General features: G+C 56.1%; 1 protein-coding gene across 8 annotated transcripts in view; it reads left to right on the forward strand.

The window, feature by feature from the left end:
* Positions 1-14,475, forward strand: part of IKZF4 (IKAROS family zinc finger 4) — a 69,543-nt gene that overhangs the window by 2,497 nt on the left and 52,571 nt on the right. For 2 of the 8 annotated variants that reach the window (XM_043506461.1, XM_043506467.1), the window contains exons 1-3: positions 2,492-2,767; positions 3,866-3,932; positions 4,993-5,164. In XM_043506461.1, the coding sequence (XP_043362396.1) occupies positions 2,692-2,767; positions 3,866-3,932; positions 4,993-5,164 (315 nt within the window). In that variant the 5' untranslated portion in view covers positions 2,492-2,691. Of the gene's footprint in view, positions 1-1,801; positions 1,915-2,491; positions 2,768-2,789; positions 3,274-3,859; positions 3,933-4,371; positions 4,696-4,992; positions 5,165-5,566; positions 8,098-14,475 lie in introns of those variants that run through there. The other 6 variants (XM_043506464.1, XM_043506468.1, XM_043506463.1 and 3 more) reach the window with 6 other exon arrangements.

Consider the following 14,475-nt stretch of genomic DNA (forward strand, 5'->3'; position numbering starts at 1 on the left):
ACTTGGCATTTGACAAACTGGGCAAGGTGGCACCTTGCTGCTTTTCTCTTCCTGCGTGTGCCAGGGGTGGGGGAGTTTGGAGAACAGCGGGGAGGTGGGAAATAGAATCTGCTCCTTCCCAGCTGTCAGCCACGCTGGTCCACAGTGATAAACGTTATCTCAGGCAATGTGCACTGGCCGAGGCTGGGCCCCGCCTAGATCTTGGGTAGGGAGAGGGATCACCAGAAGGCTAGTTCTGCTCAATGGCCTCTTGCTGGCCCTATGCAGCTACCTGCTTCCCCCCAATTCCCCATGGCTTAAGACTTTCCTCTGGCTGCAGAAGCCATGCATGGGGAGGGGCTGAGCTGCTTCAGTGTGTGGGCCGGTGGGGAGGTTCCCAGGGCACAAGCTGGCTGGTTGTAGGGTAGCTGCACCCCCCCCACACACACACGGCTGGGTCTGAGAGGGGGAATTGCTGCCCCTTGCCAGCTGCTGAGTGGGTTCCTGGGTATGAATTGCACTAGCAGGGGTATGGCCCTGGGAGAGATGTCTGATGGAGTCTTGCACCGAGAGATCATGGGTTCAAAGTCAGCTGCTGGTGGCACTTGCCCGGAATTTGCTCCTGTTTCGTGTCCGAGCTGGGTCTGTCTCTGGTTTCCAGGGGTTGTATCTATGCAGCAAAATGTGTCCCTACAACTGGCACTAATGAGCACCGCACCCCTCCCCTCCCCCCACCCACCCATGGAGGCAGCAGCAGAGCTAAGGCTGCAGAGGGCTGCGGAGCTAGCTCCCTCCAGAGCCACCCCTCACCTCGGCTTGCTCTTGAGTGAATTCAGGATCGTGGGACGGAGTCTCACTTACTCTGGTTTTGCGCTTGGGGCTGGGGGGTAAGGGTAGGTTTTTGCCACCTTTTCACTTCTGGTCTGGAGCTGTATGGGGACTGGTCTGGTTCCCAGTGGAAGTTAGAGCAGTCTCAGGGCTGCTCTAACGTACCCGGCTGGGATGTGCAGAACAGCTATAGGGTGGAGCCCACTCTTCCTCCCTTGGTCTGCCACTTAGCAGCCGGGGTACTGTAGAGCCTTTCTACAAGCTGTATGCCTATGACAGAAACCCCCCCCCCCCCGCTGGGGCAGGGGCAGGGGCAGAGGCTGTGAGTACCTTGAGGCTGTTGGAATGGTGTCACGGGACCTTAGCTCAGGGCAAACTCCTGCATTAAATTCAGTCACGAGCAGCCTCCGGGACTGGGAGCGGTGGGCGGATTTGGTTGTAGGTTAAGGTAAGTGGCTGTGGATTTCGTGGTGGAAAGATGGTACCCGCCGTACGTTGGCCTCCACTCCCTCATGTAGCCATGAGCCCCATGCTGCTGCCAGGGGAGAGGAACCATGTGTAATTTATGTTCTGCCCCAGCCCGGGCTGGGAGCCAGAGCTGCACCCTGGTCCTAGCACGGCTGGGCCGGGCCGAGCCTTACCCCGTAAATCACTGTACCTGGGGGCTGGGTTTTGCCCTGATCCCCCAGTGAGCTGTGGGGAGGGGGAGGGGGAGGGGTCTCAGGTGAGTTTGCAGGTGCCCTGACGAGCCCCCCTGCACCCCCAAATCCCACCCTCCCTCACTACAGCAATGTCACCCCCGGGCGCTGGGGATCAGGGCGACTGGCCCCAGCGGTGGACCCCGCCCTCGCCCCTGCGTGGGAACCAGTAGGCACGTGCTGCTCCTGGGGCAGGCCCCGCCCCCCGCTGCTGCCTCCCCCTCTGCTCCCCCCAGCGGCTGCGCGCGGCCCCTGGCCCTTTAAATCGCCGCTTCCCCGCTCCAGGGGGCGGGGTTCGGCTCCACCCCCTGACGTCACTCACCGAGGCCGCGCCCGTCCCCGGCCTTAAAGGCGCAGGCTCAGGGCAGGAGGCGGGTTATATTTCTTCCCCCGCGCGCCGCGGTCACAGGTGGGTTGCGGGGGTGCGCTGGGGGCTGTGGGGTGCGTGGAGGGTTGCCCCGGGGGCAGGGCGCTGGGCGCTCTGTAGGGTGCATGGAGGGTTGCAGTGGGGGGTGCCCTGTGGGGTGCACGGAGGGTTGCCCTGGGGGCAGGGTGCTCTGTTGGGGGGGCTGCCTGGGGGCAGGGCGCTCTGTGAGGTGCATGGAGGGTTGCAGTGGGGGGTGCCCCTGAGGGTTGCATGGGGGCAGGGTGCTCTGTGGGGGGGGGCTGCCTGGGGGCAGGGCGCTCTGTAGGGTGCATGGAGGGTTGCAGTGGGGGGTGCCCTGTGAGGTGCACGAAGGGTTGCCCTGGGGGCAGGGTGCTCTGTTGGGGGGGCTGCCTGGGGGCAGGGCGCTCTGTGGGGTGCATGGAGGGTTGCTGTGGGGGGTGCCCCGGAGGGTTGCATGGGGGCCGGGTTTCTGTGGAGGGGGCTGCCTGGGGGCCGGGTGCTCTGTAGGGTGCATGGAGGGTTGCAGTGTGGGGTGCCCTGGGGGCTGTGGGGTGCATGGAGGGTTGCCCAGGTGCAGGGCTCTCTGTGGGGGGGTTGCCCTGGGGGCGATGTACTGGGAGTCCATGGTGCTCTGGCTGTACATTGCTCCTTGCCCGGTGGGCGTTAAGGAGCATTTGGGGGCAGAGTCCTTACATTGTTCCCCTCTCGCACCTGTTCTGGGCTCCCCCCAGCAGAGTCTGGATAGGGATTTACACCCGATGTTGAACTCCCCTTTCTCTGTGTGCAGTGTCCAGTTGTATGGGGAGCCTGGTCCCCAAGTGTTTGGGGGGGCCCTCAGGAGATGGCAGAAACACCCCCCAGCTGGCTGATGGGGGCAGCTGAGTTTGTGGGGATGGTTCCGGGAGGGGGTGACTATGTGTGGCTTGGGGCAGGTGGAGTAAGAAGTTCTTTCTGGACTAATTTAGTCCAAATTCCTCTCTGCTCCTGTTCCCTCCTCCCCCAGCCTGGGGCAGACTGGCCCCCACGTCCTGTTAGCTGATGTTGCATTTGGTGACTCTTTAGCGGTTATTTTCCCTGCGGGGAGGGGGGTGCCAAGCTCGCTCTGATTCTGGCTGACCCAAGCACCTGGCTGCAGCCCAGTTTCTCTTTCATCCAGTTTGTAGATCCGATGCAAAGAAATCTGTCTCAGTGATTAGATCCCAATGGGCCGGGGCGTCTGCATCCAGGAGTTTGGGCAGGTTCCTAAATCAGCTGAATCCCGTGGTGCCGGATGCTCAGAACTGGGTGTTGACTTGTCCACCTGCCTCATCCCCATCCCGACAAAGATCCCGTGTATTTGCCCCCCAGGAGCTGTTTGAACACGAGGTTACGGGCTGGGGGGTGCGTTTAAATCCAGACACGCAGTTGGTCTGTGCTGTGCCGTGGCCCCTACGCTGAGGATTTAGAATGGAAGGAAGAGATCCTGCTGGGGAATCCCTCTGGGAAAACAAGGCCTGAACGCTCCAGGAAAACACAACCTGAGAGGCTGGCGCTGGCAGGGCCGAAGCCAGGAACTCTGCTAAGCTGGAGCTGGGCTTGGCTGCCCGTTCCAGCCGCTGGCTCAATGTCCCGCCTTCCTGAACAGCGGTTCGGCTTTGCGGACAGCTTCTCCAGTGGGGGTGGGAGGATCAGCCGAGCCAGCCACGTCCTGTCCCGATCCCTTTGCTGACTGATCTGGGAACTCCGGCTCGGACGTGGCTCCCGGTGGCTGGTCTCTGGTTTGAGCTGGGACCCCCCCAGTGGAGGTGTGCTCGTTGCTGTGGGATCTGGGATAGCTGCCCTGGGAGGAGGAAGCTGCTGCATGTCCGTCCGTCCGTCTTCCCCCCCCCCCCCCCCCATAAGGACTGTTCCTGTCTTGCTTGTTTGGGCATCTCAGGGGTTCATGGGTTGCAGGTGAGGTCGTTTATCTCTTGTTCTTTCGCTCCCTGCACAGGTCCGGCAGAGATGCTGCTGCTCAGACCCATCATGAGAGGACCCTGGGGCCTCCAGAGAACGCCTAGGTATGAGAGACATTACAGCTCCCCTGCTGCTCCAGCCCTGGGCCCCCAAACACTGCTCCGCTGGTGAACCTCGATCCTGCCCTGCAGTCCCCTGCTAGCCCAGTTCCCTGCCTCCCACAGCTCTGCCGGTGCCCCTCACTCCCCAGCCCCCTGCTATTCCAGCCCTGGGCTCCCCCCAGCCCTGCCAGGCCCCTCACTCCGCACCTGCAGCCCCTGCTAGCCCAGCCCTGGGCTCCCCCCCTCCACTGGTGAACCTCAGTCCTTACCTGCAGCCCCTGGGATCGCAAAGGGAAAAGCAGGGGAGGGAACTAGAGTGAATTTCCTTTGGGATTCTCTTTAGGGCAGCTGCTGCTTTGACACCTGGCCAGGATTTTGCAAAATCACCCGGGGGCTCTAATCTGATCTGGGTTCTAATCTAATCTCTGTGGTCCCCCTGCAGACGGTTCTAAGTGCTAGGTCTCAGCCCCAGGGGAGCCCGAGCCAGAGAGCAGGAGTGTTTTATCTGGTATGGCTCTATGGCTGACGTCGTTTTATCAGACCTGTGGGAGAGGAACACCGGGTTCTGGACTAGGGAGGAGTCCATGGATCAGCTGCCGAAAGCTGCTCTCAAAGGAATCGCTCATGCGCCAGAGGGAGCCCAGTGGTTGGAGGCTGAAATGCAGCCACCTCTGGGGTGGCAAGCGGCAGCTGCTTAACAGCCGCACAGCAATGGTCGCCTAGCAAAGGAGGTGAACCAGACTCCCAGGTCTGGCTGAAAATACAGGTATTATTTTAGAGAGGCAGAATGTAATTAGCTGGGTTGGAAGTGGGCCAGAAATGTGGGGGAGAGGGAGAGCACCCCTTGCTGAGCCCCACCCTGCTCCCCTCAGCACAGCATCCCCTAGTGCCACAGTGGGGTCAGCCCTGTACAGAGAGCGCCCCCTGCTGCACAGCTGATAGGTTTGGGATAGAGGGCAAGCAAGCAGGATCAGTGATGGGCTTGCACCCTGGGCGTCCTGTAGATCCCAGGGAGGTTGCTGAGGGATTTTTGCCCTCACTGAAGTCCTGGTTTCTTCCCCAGGTTGGCAGCTGTGGCCTGGGGGTCCCACCCCCAAGTCTGCGCTGCCTGGACCCCCTCCCGCACTTATGACACCTGGAGCGCTGGCCACGGCAGCCGGAGACGGAAGGTCATGGCTGTGGGGGCTCTGCTGGGTCTGGGCGCCAGCCTGGCCTATGGAGATCACCGCAGGCAGGTGAGGAAGGAGCTGGGACCAGTGTCATGGGGTCGGAGGCTCCGGAGCCTCCGTGGAGTGGGAGGGGCCCGTGCTGGGGGGAGGCGTGGAAGCAGCAGGTGGGGAGGCAGAGGTGCTCAGCTCTCTGCCTCAGGGCACAAAGGTGGGGAAGGAGGCATGGTCTAATGGTTAGAGTGGGAGGGCTGGGAGCCAGGACTCCTGGGTTCTGCCTCCAGCTCTGGGAGGGGCGTGGGATCTAGTGGTTAGAGCTGGGAGCCAGGACTCCTAGTTCCACTCCCAGTTCTGCCCCTGATGTGCTGCGTAGCCTGCGGGGCGTCCATTCCCCCGAGGCGGGTGAGGGTCCAGGCTCTGAGGCCTGTGGTGGACATTGGCGGCCGCACTCGTGAGCCCATCTCTCTGCAGGCATCAGAGGCAGAGCCGAATGCTGAGGCTGCACCTGAGGTGCCGTACCCCACGTTCACCCGCCAGGAGGTGGGGCAGCACCACAACCTGGCCGAACGGGTCTGGGTGACCTACGGAAGCGAGGTCTTTGACATCACTGACTTCGTGGAGCTGCACCCGGGGGGCAAGGGCAAGATCCTGCTGGCAGCAGGGGGCGCCCTGGAGCCGTTCTGGGCCATGTACGCCGTGCATGGCCAGGAGCACGTGCTAGAGATCCTGCAAGGCTACAAGGTGGGGGAGCTGAGCCCCGAGGAGTCGAGCCAGCCTGCCCAGGGGGACCCCTACTCCGGGGACCCCCCTCGGCACCCTGCCCTCAAAGTCAACAGCCTCAAGCCCTTCAACGCGGAGCCGCCGGCAGAGCTGCTGACCGAGAACTACCTGACGCCCAACCAGCTCTTCTTCAAGCGCAACCACCTGCCGGTGCCAGCCGTGGACCCTGCCAGCTATCGGCTGGAGGTGGAGGGGCCCGGGGGCCGGGTGCTGGTGCTCTCACTGCCCGAGCTCAAGCGTCGGTTTCCCAAGCACGAGGTGACGGTCACTCTGCAGTGCGCCGGGAACCGCCGCTCGGAGATGAGCCGCGTCCGGCAGGTGAAAGGGCTGGAGTGGGGCGTGGCGGCCATCAGCACGGCCCGCTGGGGTGGCGTCTGGCTCCGGGACGTCCTGGCGCACGCCGGTTACAGGGAGGAGGAGGAGGAGGAGGCTGGGGAGCGTCACGTCTGCTTTGAGGGCCTGGATAAGGACCTGAGCGGGGCAGCCTACGGTGCCTCCATCCCCTATCGTATGGCCATGGGCCGTGGGGCCGAGGTGCTGCTGGCCTACGAGATGAACGGCGAGGAGCTGCCACAAGACCACGGCTATCCACTGCGGGTGGTGGTGCCGGGCGTGGTGGGCGCCCGCAATGTCAAGTGGCTGGGCCGGATCTCTGTGAGCCGGGAGGAGAGCCCGAGCCACTGGCAGCAGAATGACTACAAGGGGTTCTCGCCTGCCGTGGACTGGGAGACGGTGGATTTCACCACGGCCCCCGCCATCCAGGAGCTTCCTGTCCAGTCGGCCATCACAGACCCCGCGCCAGGCGCCACCGTCCCACCCAGGGAGCTGACGGTCAAGGGCTATGCCTGGAGCGGGGGCGGGCGCGGCGTGGTCCGTGTGGACGTCTCGCTGGATGGCGGCCGGACATGGCACGTGGCCGAGCTGATGGGCGAGGAGCAGCGGCCAGGCCGGGCCTGGGCGTGGCGCTTGTGGCGGCTCACGGCTCCCGTCCCCCCCGACCGCATGGAGCTGGACATCGTCTGCAAGGCCGTGGACACCAGCTACAATGTGCAGCCCGACACGGTGGAGCCCATCTGGAACCTGCGGGGGGTGCTGAGCAATGCCTGGCACCGTGTCCGCGTCACAGTGGCTAAGGATTAAGGGGGGGGGAGAAGCACAGGAGAGACATGCTCTTATCATGTCAGGTGCCCCCCGGAGCGGGCAGGGGCAGGCTGGCAGGGGCAGAGGGAGAAAGCTGTTCCGGACCTGGGGCCAGGACGGCAGCGCCCAGTTCTTCTGCTAGTGCTGTTATTCCTGCCCACGTCCCCCCATTAACCCAGTGTAAACCCCCCCCTTCTCCTTTTCCCTCTGGCCGCCGTCCCCTTCTCCCCACCTGCCCTTAGTGCTCTGGGCCCCCTCCGTGCCAGCCTGTGCCTCCTGGTTCAGAGCCTGTTTAGCCTCTGTCCCCTGGCGCGGCCCCAGAGTGGTGCTGCCCCAGCGTAGCCCAGTGCCCTCCTGCCACGTCACTGGCCTGTTCACCGACCTATCCACTGCGTCTCAGCCTGGGCCCTTCCTTGTTGCTGGGCTCCCACGCTGTGTGGGGCAAACACCTCAGCTCTTCCTGTCCCATCCCTGGTGCTGTTACAGGCCATGCCAAAGTGTGATTGCTTTACAGCCATGGGAAGTGTCAGATGCAGGCAGCCATAAAGATTCTGCTGGGTTATGGACTCCTCCTGTTAATTTACAGGCCAGCTGGCTGCCCACCAAGGCTTTCCAGAGTTAACCATTGCCTGGATCAGGCTGAGGTTAAAACTCAAGGGGTGGAAGTCCGGGGTCCCTGATCTGTGGCCTCCTCTCAGCAGGAGCTGAGCATGAGCTGAGCTCATGTCCTGGGCCGGGGAATGATCCAATTTCTAAACGGATCAAACTACCACAGCCAATCTGCCCAGCCTGGCTCTGCTGGTGCCATCTGCCTCAGGGGCTGGGATCGACAGGCGGGTGAGGGGACTTTCCTCTGATACCCCCACTAGGAAGATGCTACATAAATGTCCCCTGTGCTGTGGTCAGTGGCCCCCTTGGCTGGTCAGTCTGCAGAAACGTTAAAAGCCATAAGCTGTATGCTGACCGGGAACTCTCCATCAGGATGTGTGGCTTCCCTAAAGTGAAACTTTTTCCCAGGAAAATTTCAGGTTTTTTTTTTCTGTTGAGAAAATATTTAAATAAAATCTTTACTCTGAGGTGGACCTGACTCTGGCCCGTCTGTTTTGTCGAGCTCTACTGAAATGGTTCGTTGCAGGATAGTTCAGCATTAATCCCACCCACGTGAGCACTGCCTCCTGGGGGTTGTGATTTTGATGCCTCATCCCCCGTTCTCTGTGGCCCAGCTGCCTCAGAACTACTAACCAGGGTATGTGACCGATCGCTGAAATCAGCCTCTGGAACAGATGCCTGGAGGGTAGCTAATGTGATGCTGTGTTGTGGTTTTTTTTGTTTTGTTTTGTTTTGTTTTGTTTTTTTTAAAAAGGCTCCAGTGGTAATCCTGGCAATTACAGGCCGGTAAGTCGAACATCAGGACCAGGCAAATTGGTTGAAACTATAGTAAAGAACAGAATGATCAGAGAGAAAGATGAACGTGGCTTTGGGCAAGGGAAATCATGCCTCCTCAATCTATTAGAAATCTTTGAAGGGGTCAACAAATGTGTTGATCCAGTGTACTTGAACTTTCAGAAAGCCTTTACCAAGGTCCCTCACTACTGAGTCTTAAGCAAAGTAAGGAGTCATGGGATAAGAGGGAAGGTTCTCTCACAGGTCAGTAACAGGTTAAACAATAGGAAACAAAGGATAGGAATAAATGGTCAGTTTTGACAGTTATCATCATCGTGTTCCTATTACTCCTCTGATGTTTAGGGCAGCAATGAAGCTCCTCCGCTCCTGTCTGCTTCTGGCAAGTCTCTCAATGGTTCCCCAGCCATGCCCCAGGTTTTCAGCTCAGCTTCCATAGCTCTGCGCCAGGTTGTTTTTGAGCGGCCTCATTTTCACTTGCCTTCAGGTGTCCATCTCATTGCTACTCTGGGGATGGAATCGTGTGACCGATCCATCTCCAATGCCTCCTGGCAGTGATGGGGCTCAGATCTTCTTGGCTGCACCGTGTCAATAGATCTTGGTGTGAGATACAGAGGATTTTTCTGAGGCCGGATTTTGTGGAATGAAGACAGTGTCCGACTTTCTCATTCCCAGCTTTCTGCACCATAGCGTAGTGTTGACAGTACGCAGCTCTGATGAATCTTGAGTTTGGTTTTGCTGTTGTATTTTGATAATTTCCAGTCTGTATTTAAGCTCCTGAAGGTGATCCTGGCTTTATTGGTTTTTGTTCTGGATGTCCTGGCTTGTTCCACCGTCTGGGCTGATGGTGCTGCCCAAGTATGTGAATATTTCTACATTGGTGAGAAGATGACCCTCGATCCGCACTGGGGATGGTGAGGCAATATTAAAGGTCATGATCTCTCTCTTATTGCGGTTGATTTTCAGTCCAATTTGCTGGCTGAATGCGTTGAGTTGAGTTGTTTTTTCTTGTATATGGTGTTGGGTATGTGTAGGAGAGTGAGATCATCTGTGAAGTCCAGGTCTTCAAGGGATGAGAACAGTGTCCATTTAAGACCTCTTGGCATGTCTTCTGTTGTACACCACATTACCCAGTCTATGGCAATGTTGACGAGGATTGCAGACATGACACACCCGGACATACTCCTGTTTCAACTTCAAAACTGAGCTCGCTGTGATCAACACTGCATGTAAAATTGGAATAGAAGCTTCTGATGACGTTGATTATATGGAAAGCAATTCCATATGCCCGCAGAATGCCCCAGAGGCTGGCCCTGTGAAGGCTATCAAAAGCCTTCTCAAAGTCTATGAAATGTATGTAGAGTTGCCATTGCCATTCTAAGCACTGTTCTATTATGTTTCGTAAAGTGAAGATCTGGTCTGTGCATCCACGCCCTTTCCAAAAACCAGCTTGCTCTTTTCTGAGAATGCTATCAACTGCCTCTGATATACGCTGGACTATGATCTTACACAACACTTTGCTTGGCACAGAGAAAAGTGTGATACCACACCAGTTATTACAATCACTGAGAGTTCCTTTCTTTGGTATCTTCACTATAACCCCATTGGTCAACTCATCTGGCACCTTTTCCCTTTCCCAGACTGATGGAAATAGAGGGGTCAGGAGAGATTCTGCTAATTTAGGAAAAAGAAAAGGAGTACTTGTGGCACCATAGAGACTAACAAATTTATTTGAGCATAAGCTTAGTCTCTAAGGTGCCACAAGTCCTCCTTTTCTTTTTGTGAATGCAGACTAACACAGCTGCTTCTCTGAAACCTGCTAATTTAGGATTTACCTTGAACAATTCTGCATTCAATTATCTGTGCCAGGAGCTTTCCCATTTCTTAAGGATTTGATGGTGTGAATGATCTCTTCCTTAGTTGGGGTGTCTGTGTTGATATCAAGATCTTCTGCCTCCTGGATGTTTGCTTCCTCTTTAGGTGGCTCCCTGTTCAGCAATTCTTTGAAATGCTCTGTCCAGCACATTTCTTGTTCTTTTTTGGTTGTCGGTAGGTGTCCTTGTTTTGTTCCTGGTGAGTGTTTGTTGGTGTCTGCCGTTTACCACCGATAAGCTGCGTGGTTTTGTAGACTGTTCCTTGTTCACCACGAGCAGCTGTATCCTCTGCTTGTGTTGCCAGATCATCCGTATAATGCCGCTCTCACAAGGTGTTTCACCTTCCAGTGTGCCTTGCTGTACTGCTCATGGTATTTGTCCTTTAGCTTCTAGGATTTTGTGCCTAAAACTTTTCTTCAGGGCTCGTCTGGTTTCTATGGCATTCCACATGCTGGGTGTAATCCACTCCTTCCTTCTCTTCTGCCTGTAGCCTAAAAAGGTTTCACTGCTCTGTTTATAAATTACTGTTACTTTGTCCCACTTGTTGATCTCCTCATCTGCATTCCCCTCCCCTTCATCAAGGTCTGCAAGTGCTTGAAACCTGTTCTTTAACTGCAGAGCGAAAGCTTTCTGTATTTCAGGGGACTTTAGCTTGTCAACATCATAACGTCTATGGCCCTTGTTTGGTGGCCCCACACGTCTCAGTTTTAGCTTGATGGAGGCTGTCACAAGGTGGTGGTTGCTGCTAACATCTGCCCCCCTTCCACATCTGTCAGTGAGTGTCATCATTTGCCATTGATCATGATATGGTCAATCTGGTTCTTGTCTCTGCCATTTGGAGAATACCATGTCAGCTTGTGAAGTTCACAATGTTGAAATAGGGTCCGCCCCTGACTAGGTCATTCATATTACAGAAATCAACAAGCCTCCCTCTGTTTTCATTCATAGTGCCACACCCATATCTTCCCATTGCTCAGTCGTTTGTGTTGTCCTTACCGACCTTGGCATTCACGTCTCCCATGACGATAGTTAGGTCATGGTGTGCTATTCTCTCTAACTCCACCTGGAGTGTAAGGTAGAATTTGTCCTTTACTACTTCATCACAGTCATTTGTTGGAGTCTAGCACCAAATCGGGGTGATATTATGTTTCCCTTTTGTCTGGTTTTCATAAGTCTGCTGCTGATAGATTTCCACTCAAGCAGGGAATGCTCCACACCCTTCTTCAAAAGAATGGTCATACCCTCATGGTGTTGTCCATCATCCCAACCAGAAAACAGCCAAGTTTCTCTTAAGTCTATTGTTACTCTTCCTGATCCCATCCATCTGCTCTCACTGACCCCCAGGAGCTGTAAGCTGTAGTGTCTCATCTCTGCTGGGACCTGAGCTAGCTTCCCTGCTTCATACATTGTCCGTACGTTCCAAAAAACAAGTTGAGCACTTCAGTCTTCGTGCCAGTGGCTTCCTTTCGGCTTTCACCATGGGCAGTCCTAGGGGGTTACTGAGTCCTGAAGGCCTTGCACATAGTAGTGACAGTGGAGAGAGGTAACTAGCAGGGTCCTGCAAGGATCTGTACTAAAACCAGAGCTGTTCAACGTATTCATAAAATGATCTAGAAAAGGGCGTAAACAGTGAGGTTGAGAAATGCAAAGTCATGTACACTGGAAAACATCATCCCAATGACACACATACAATGATGGGTCTAAATTAGCTGTTACCACTCAAGAAAGAGATCTTGGCACCATTGTGGATAGTTCTCTGAAAACATCCACTCCATGTGTAGTGGCCATCAAAAAAGCAAACAGAACATTAGGAAAGGGGATAGATAATGACAGAAAATATAATGCCACCATATAAATCTAGGGTAGGTCCATACCTTGAATACTGTGTGCAGTCCTGAGTGCCCCATATCAAAAAAAAGATATATTAGAAAAAGTGCAGAGAAGGGCACCACAAATGATTAGCAGGAGGGAACAGCTTCTAGCTGAGGAGAGATTAAAAAGACAGGGACCGTTATGTTTAGAAAAGCAATGACCGTGGGGGGATATGACAGGACTATAAAATCATGACTGGTGTGGTGAAAGGGCATAAGGAAGTGTTCTTTACCCCTTCGCATTACACAGGAACCAGAGTCACTTAATAAAATGAATAGGCAGCAGGTTTAAAAACAAACAAAGGGAAGTATTTCTTCACACACCGCACAGTCACCCTGTGGAACTCTTTGCCAGGGGATGTGGTGAAGGCCAAAGTATAACTGGGTTCAAAAAAGAACTAGATAAGTTCATGGAGGACAGGTCCATCAATGGCTATTAGCCAAGATGCTCAGGGATGCAACTCTGGGCTCTGGGTGTCCCTAAGCCTCTGACTGCCAGAAGTTGGGACTGGATGACCAGGGAAGGATCACACACTAAGTGCCCTGCTCTGTTCATTCCCTGAGTCACCTGGCATTGGCCACTGTTGGAAGACAGAAGACTGGACTAGACGGGCCATTGATTTGACCTAGTATGGCTGTTCTTATGTACACCTCCCAAGATATGCACCATGGTCAGCCCCTGGTAGAACCACCGTGGTGCATCATGGGAGGTGTAGTCCAGCTGGGGAGCTTGTCCCATAGAGGAGAATGGGGCACAAGGCACCCAGACTACCCCTCCCTTGAGGCACTGGGGTGGGACATGGCCCAGTAGCGAAAGGCAATGGCTTAATGTTTCCAAGTTGAGATGTTTCAGAACTTTCCATTCCATGATTTTTAATTTTTTTTATATTTCAACTTTTTGGTCTGAGTTGAGATGGAAACACCTCTCAAAATCTCAGAATTTCCATGGGCTCAGATCTAATTAAAGCAGAAAGTGGGGACCCCCCCACCCATCCCCAGAACCGGCTCATCAGCTCTTGGTGCTACTTGTCTCTCCTGTGCCCTGGCATGAGGCTGCAATGTCTGGACAGCCTCCAGGGAAAGCCACCGTGGGAGATCGGACTTGGACGCTGGGCCCCTCTGCTTTCAGTCCGTTGTCCTCTCCCATCAGTCAGGAACACCTTCGCTTGATGCAGCACCAGTGTCCTTTATTTACAGTGCTTTTCCCACCATCACTTTCCGCCTATGGGTGGGTTTCACAGCCAACTTTGCCAGGTGCAGGCCTGGCCAGCAACAGGCCAGAAGGCTCCCAGCTCCCTCTGTGCCTGGCCTTTCTCTTCCCCACTCCCTCTGGCCTCCTCCCAGCCTTTCTAGCTCTGGATAGTGCAGGGCTATCTAGCCAGCCCCCAATCCATTCCCCTTGATTGGGGGTGGAGTGGCAGGGGCTGATCAAGTGCTTCTCACTCAGCCCTGTCACAGTCCCACTGGCATCATTGTGGGCACGGCTCTACCTGGCGTCTGGCACCTGCCTCTGTCACAGCTTGCTCCCTGCTAAGATGTAAGGGCTTGTGAGTTTGGTGCTGAAAGCTGTGGGGGGGGGTTGAGACCCAGGGGCTCTCTGCTACGGGGTGCGGGGACGCTGTCTCGGGGATTACAGGATCCAAGGGGACAGGAGCTTTGAAGTTGGGTTGTTACGTAGCATGGGAACTGCAAGTGGTTTGGGGGAGTGGGGCTCCTTCCCCCCCGGAATAGCTGAAGGAAGCTGCTGGTGCAGGAGAAGTTTATGCTCTTCCCACTCCCCTCTGGAAGGCTGGGCCCCTGGGGAGCCTGTCCCCCAGTGTCTGTCTCTAATTCACTGCTGGTCTCTGAGCCATGCCCAGATACCGCCGTGCTGGGCGCGTTGCTCGGGGCAGGTGGGACTGGCTGCGTGCTGCCCTGCAGGCCTGACTGTTAAGTACTCAGCAGCAGGAGCCACGTGTTGAAATCAACCTCCCTGGCTCGGGGGCTGAGGCCGTTTAGGGGTCCTGGAGCATTGGCTTGTGGTGACGTGTCACAGGGTGAGAAGCAGTAGCAGAGAGGGTATGGGGGGCGCTCTGACACGTCTGTGTGCCCACGGCTGTGTGTCTTTCAAAGATTCAAGCGATTTCAGCTTCTGAGCCAACGTCCTGGGTTTCTCACTGCTAGGCCCATGAACTCCCCCAGCTCGGTTCCTTCTGCACCTTGTACAATCCCCATCAATAGCGGACCCTGGGGCAGAACAGAGTTGGCACCTGTGCAGGGAAGGAAGAACAGAGCCCTGCCTGCTCTCTCGAATCCTCCCAGCACAGGGAGCTGG

Source organism: Dermochelys coriacea, chromosome 20 (assembly GCF_009764565.3).
Source record: "Dermochelys coriacea isolate rDerCor1 chromosome 20, rDerCor1.pri.v4, whole genome shotgun sequence".
Lineage (NCBI taxonomy): Eukaryota > Metazoa > Chordata > Testudines > Dermochelyidae > Dermochelys > Dermochelys coriacea.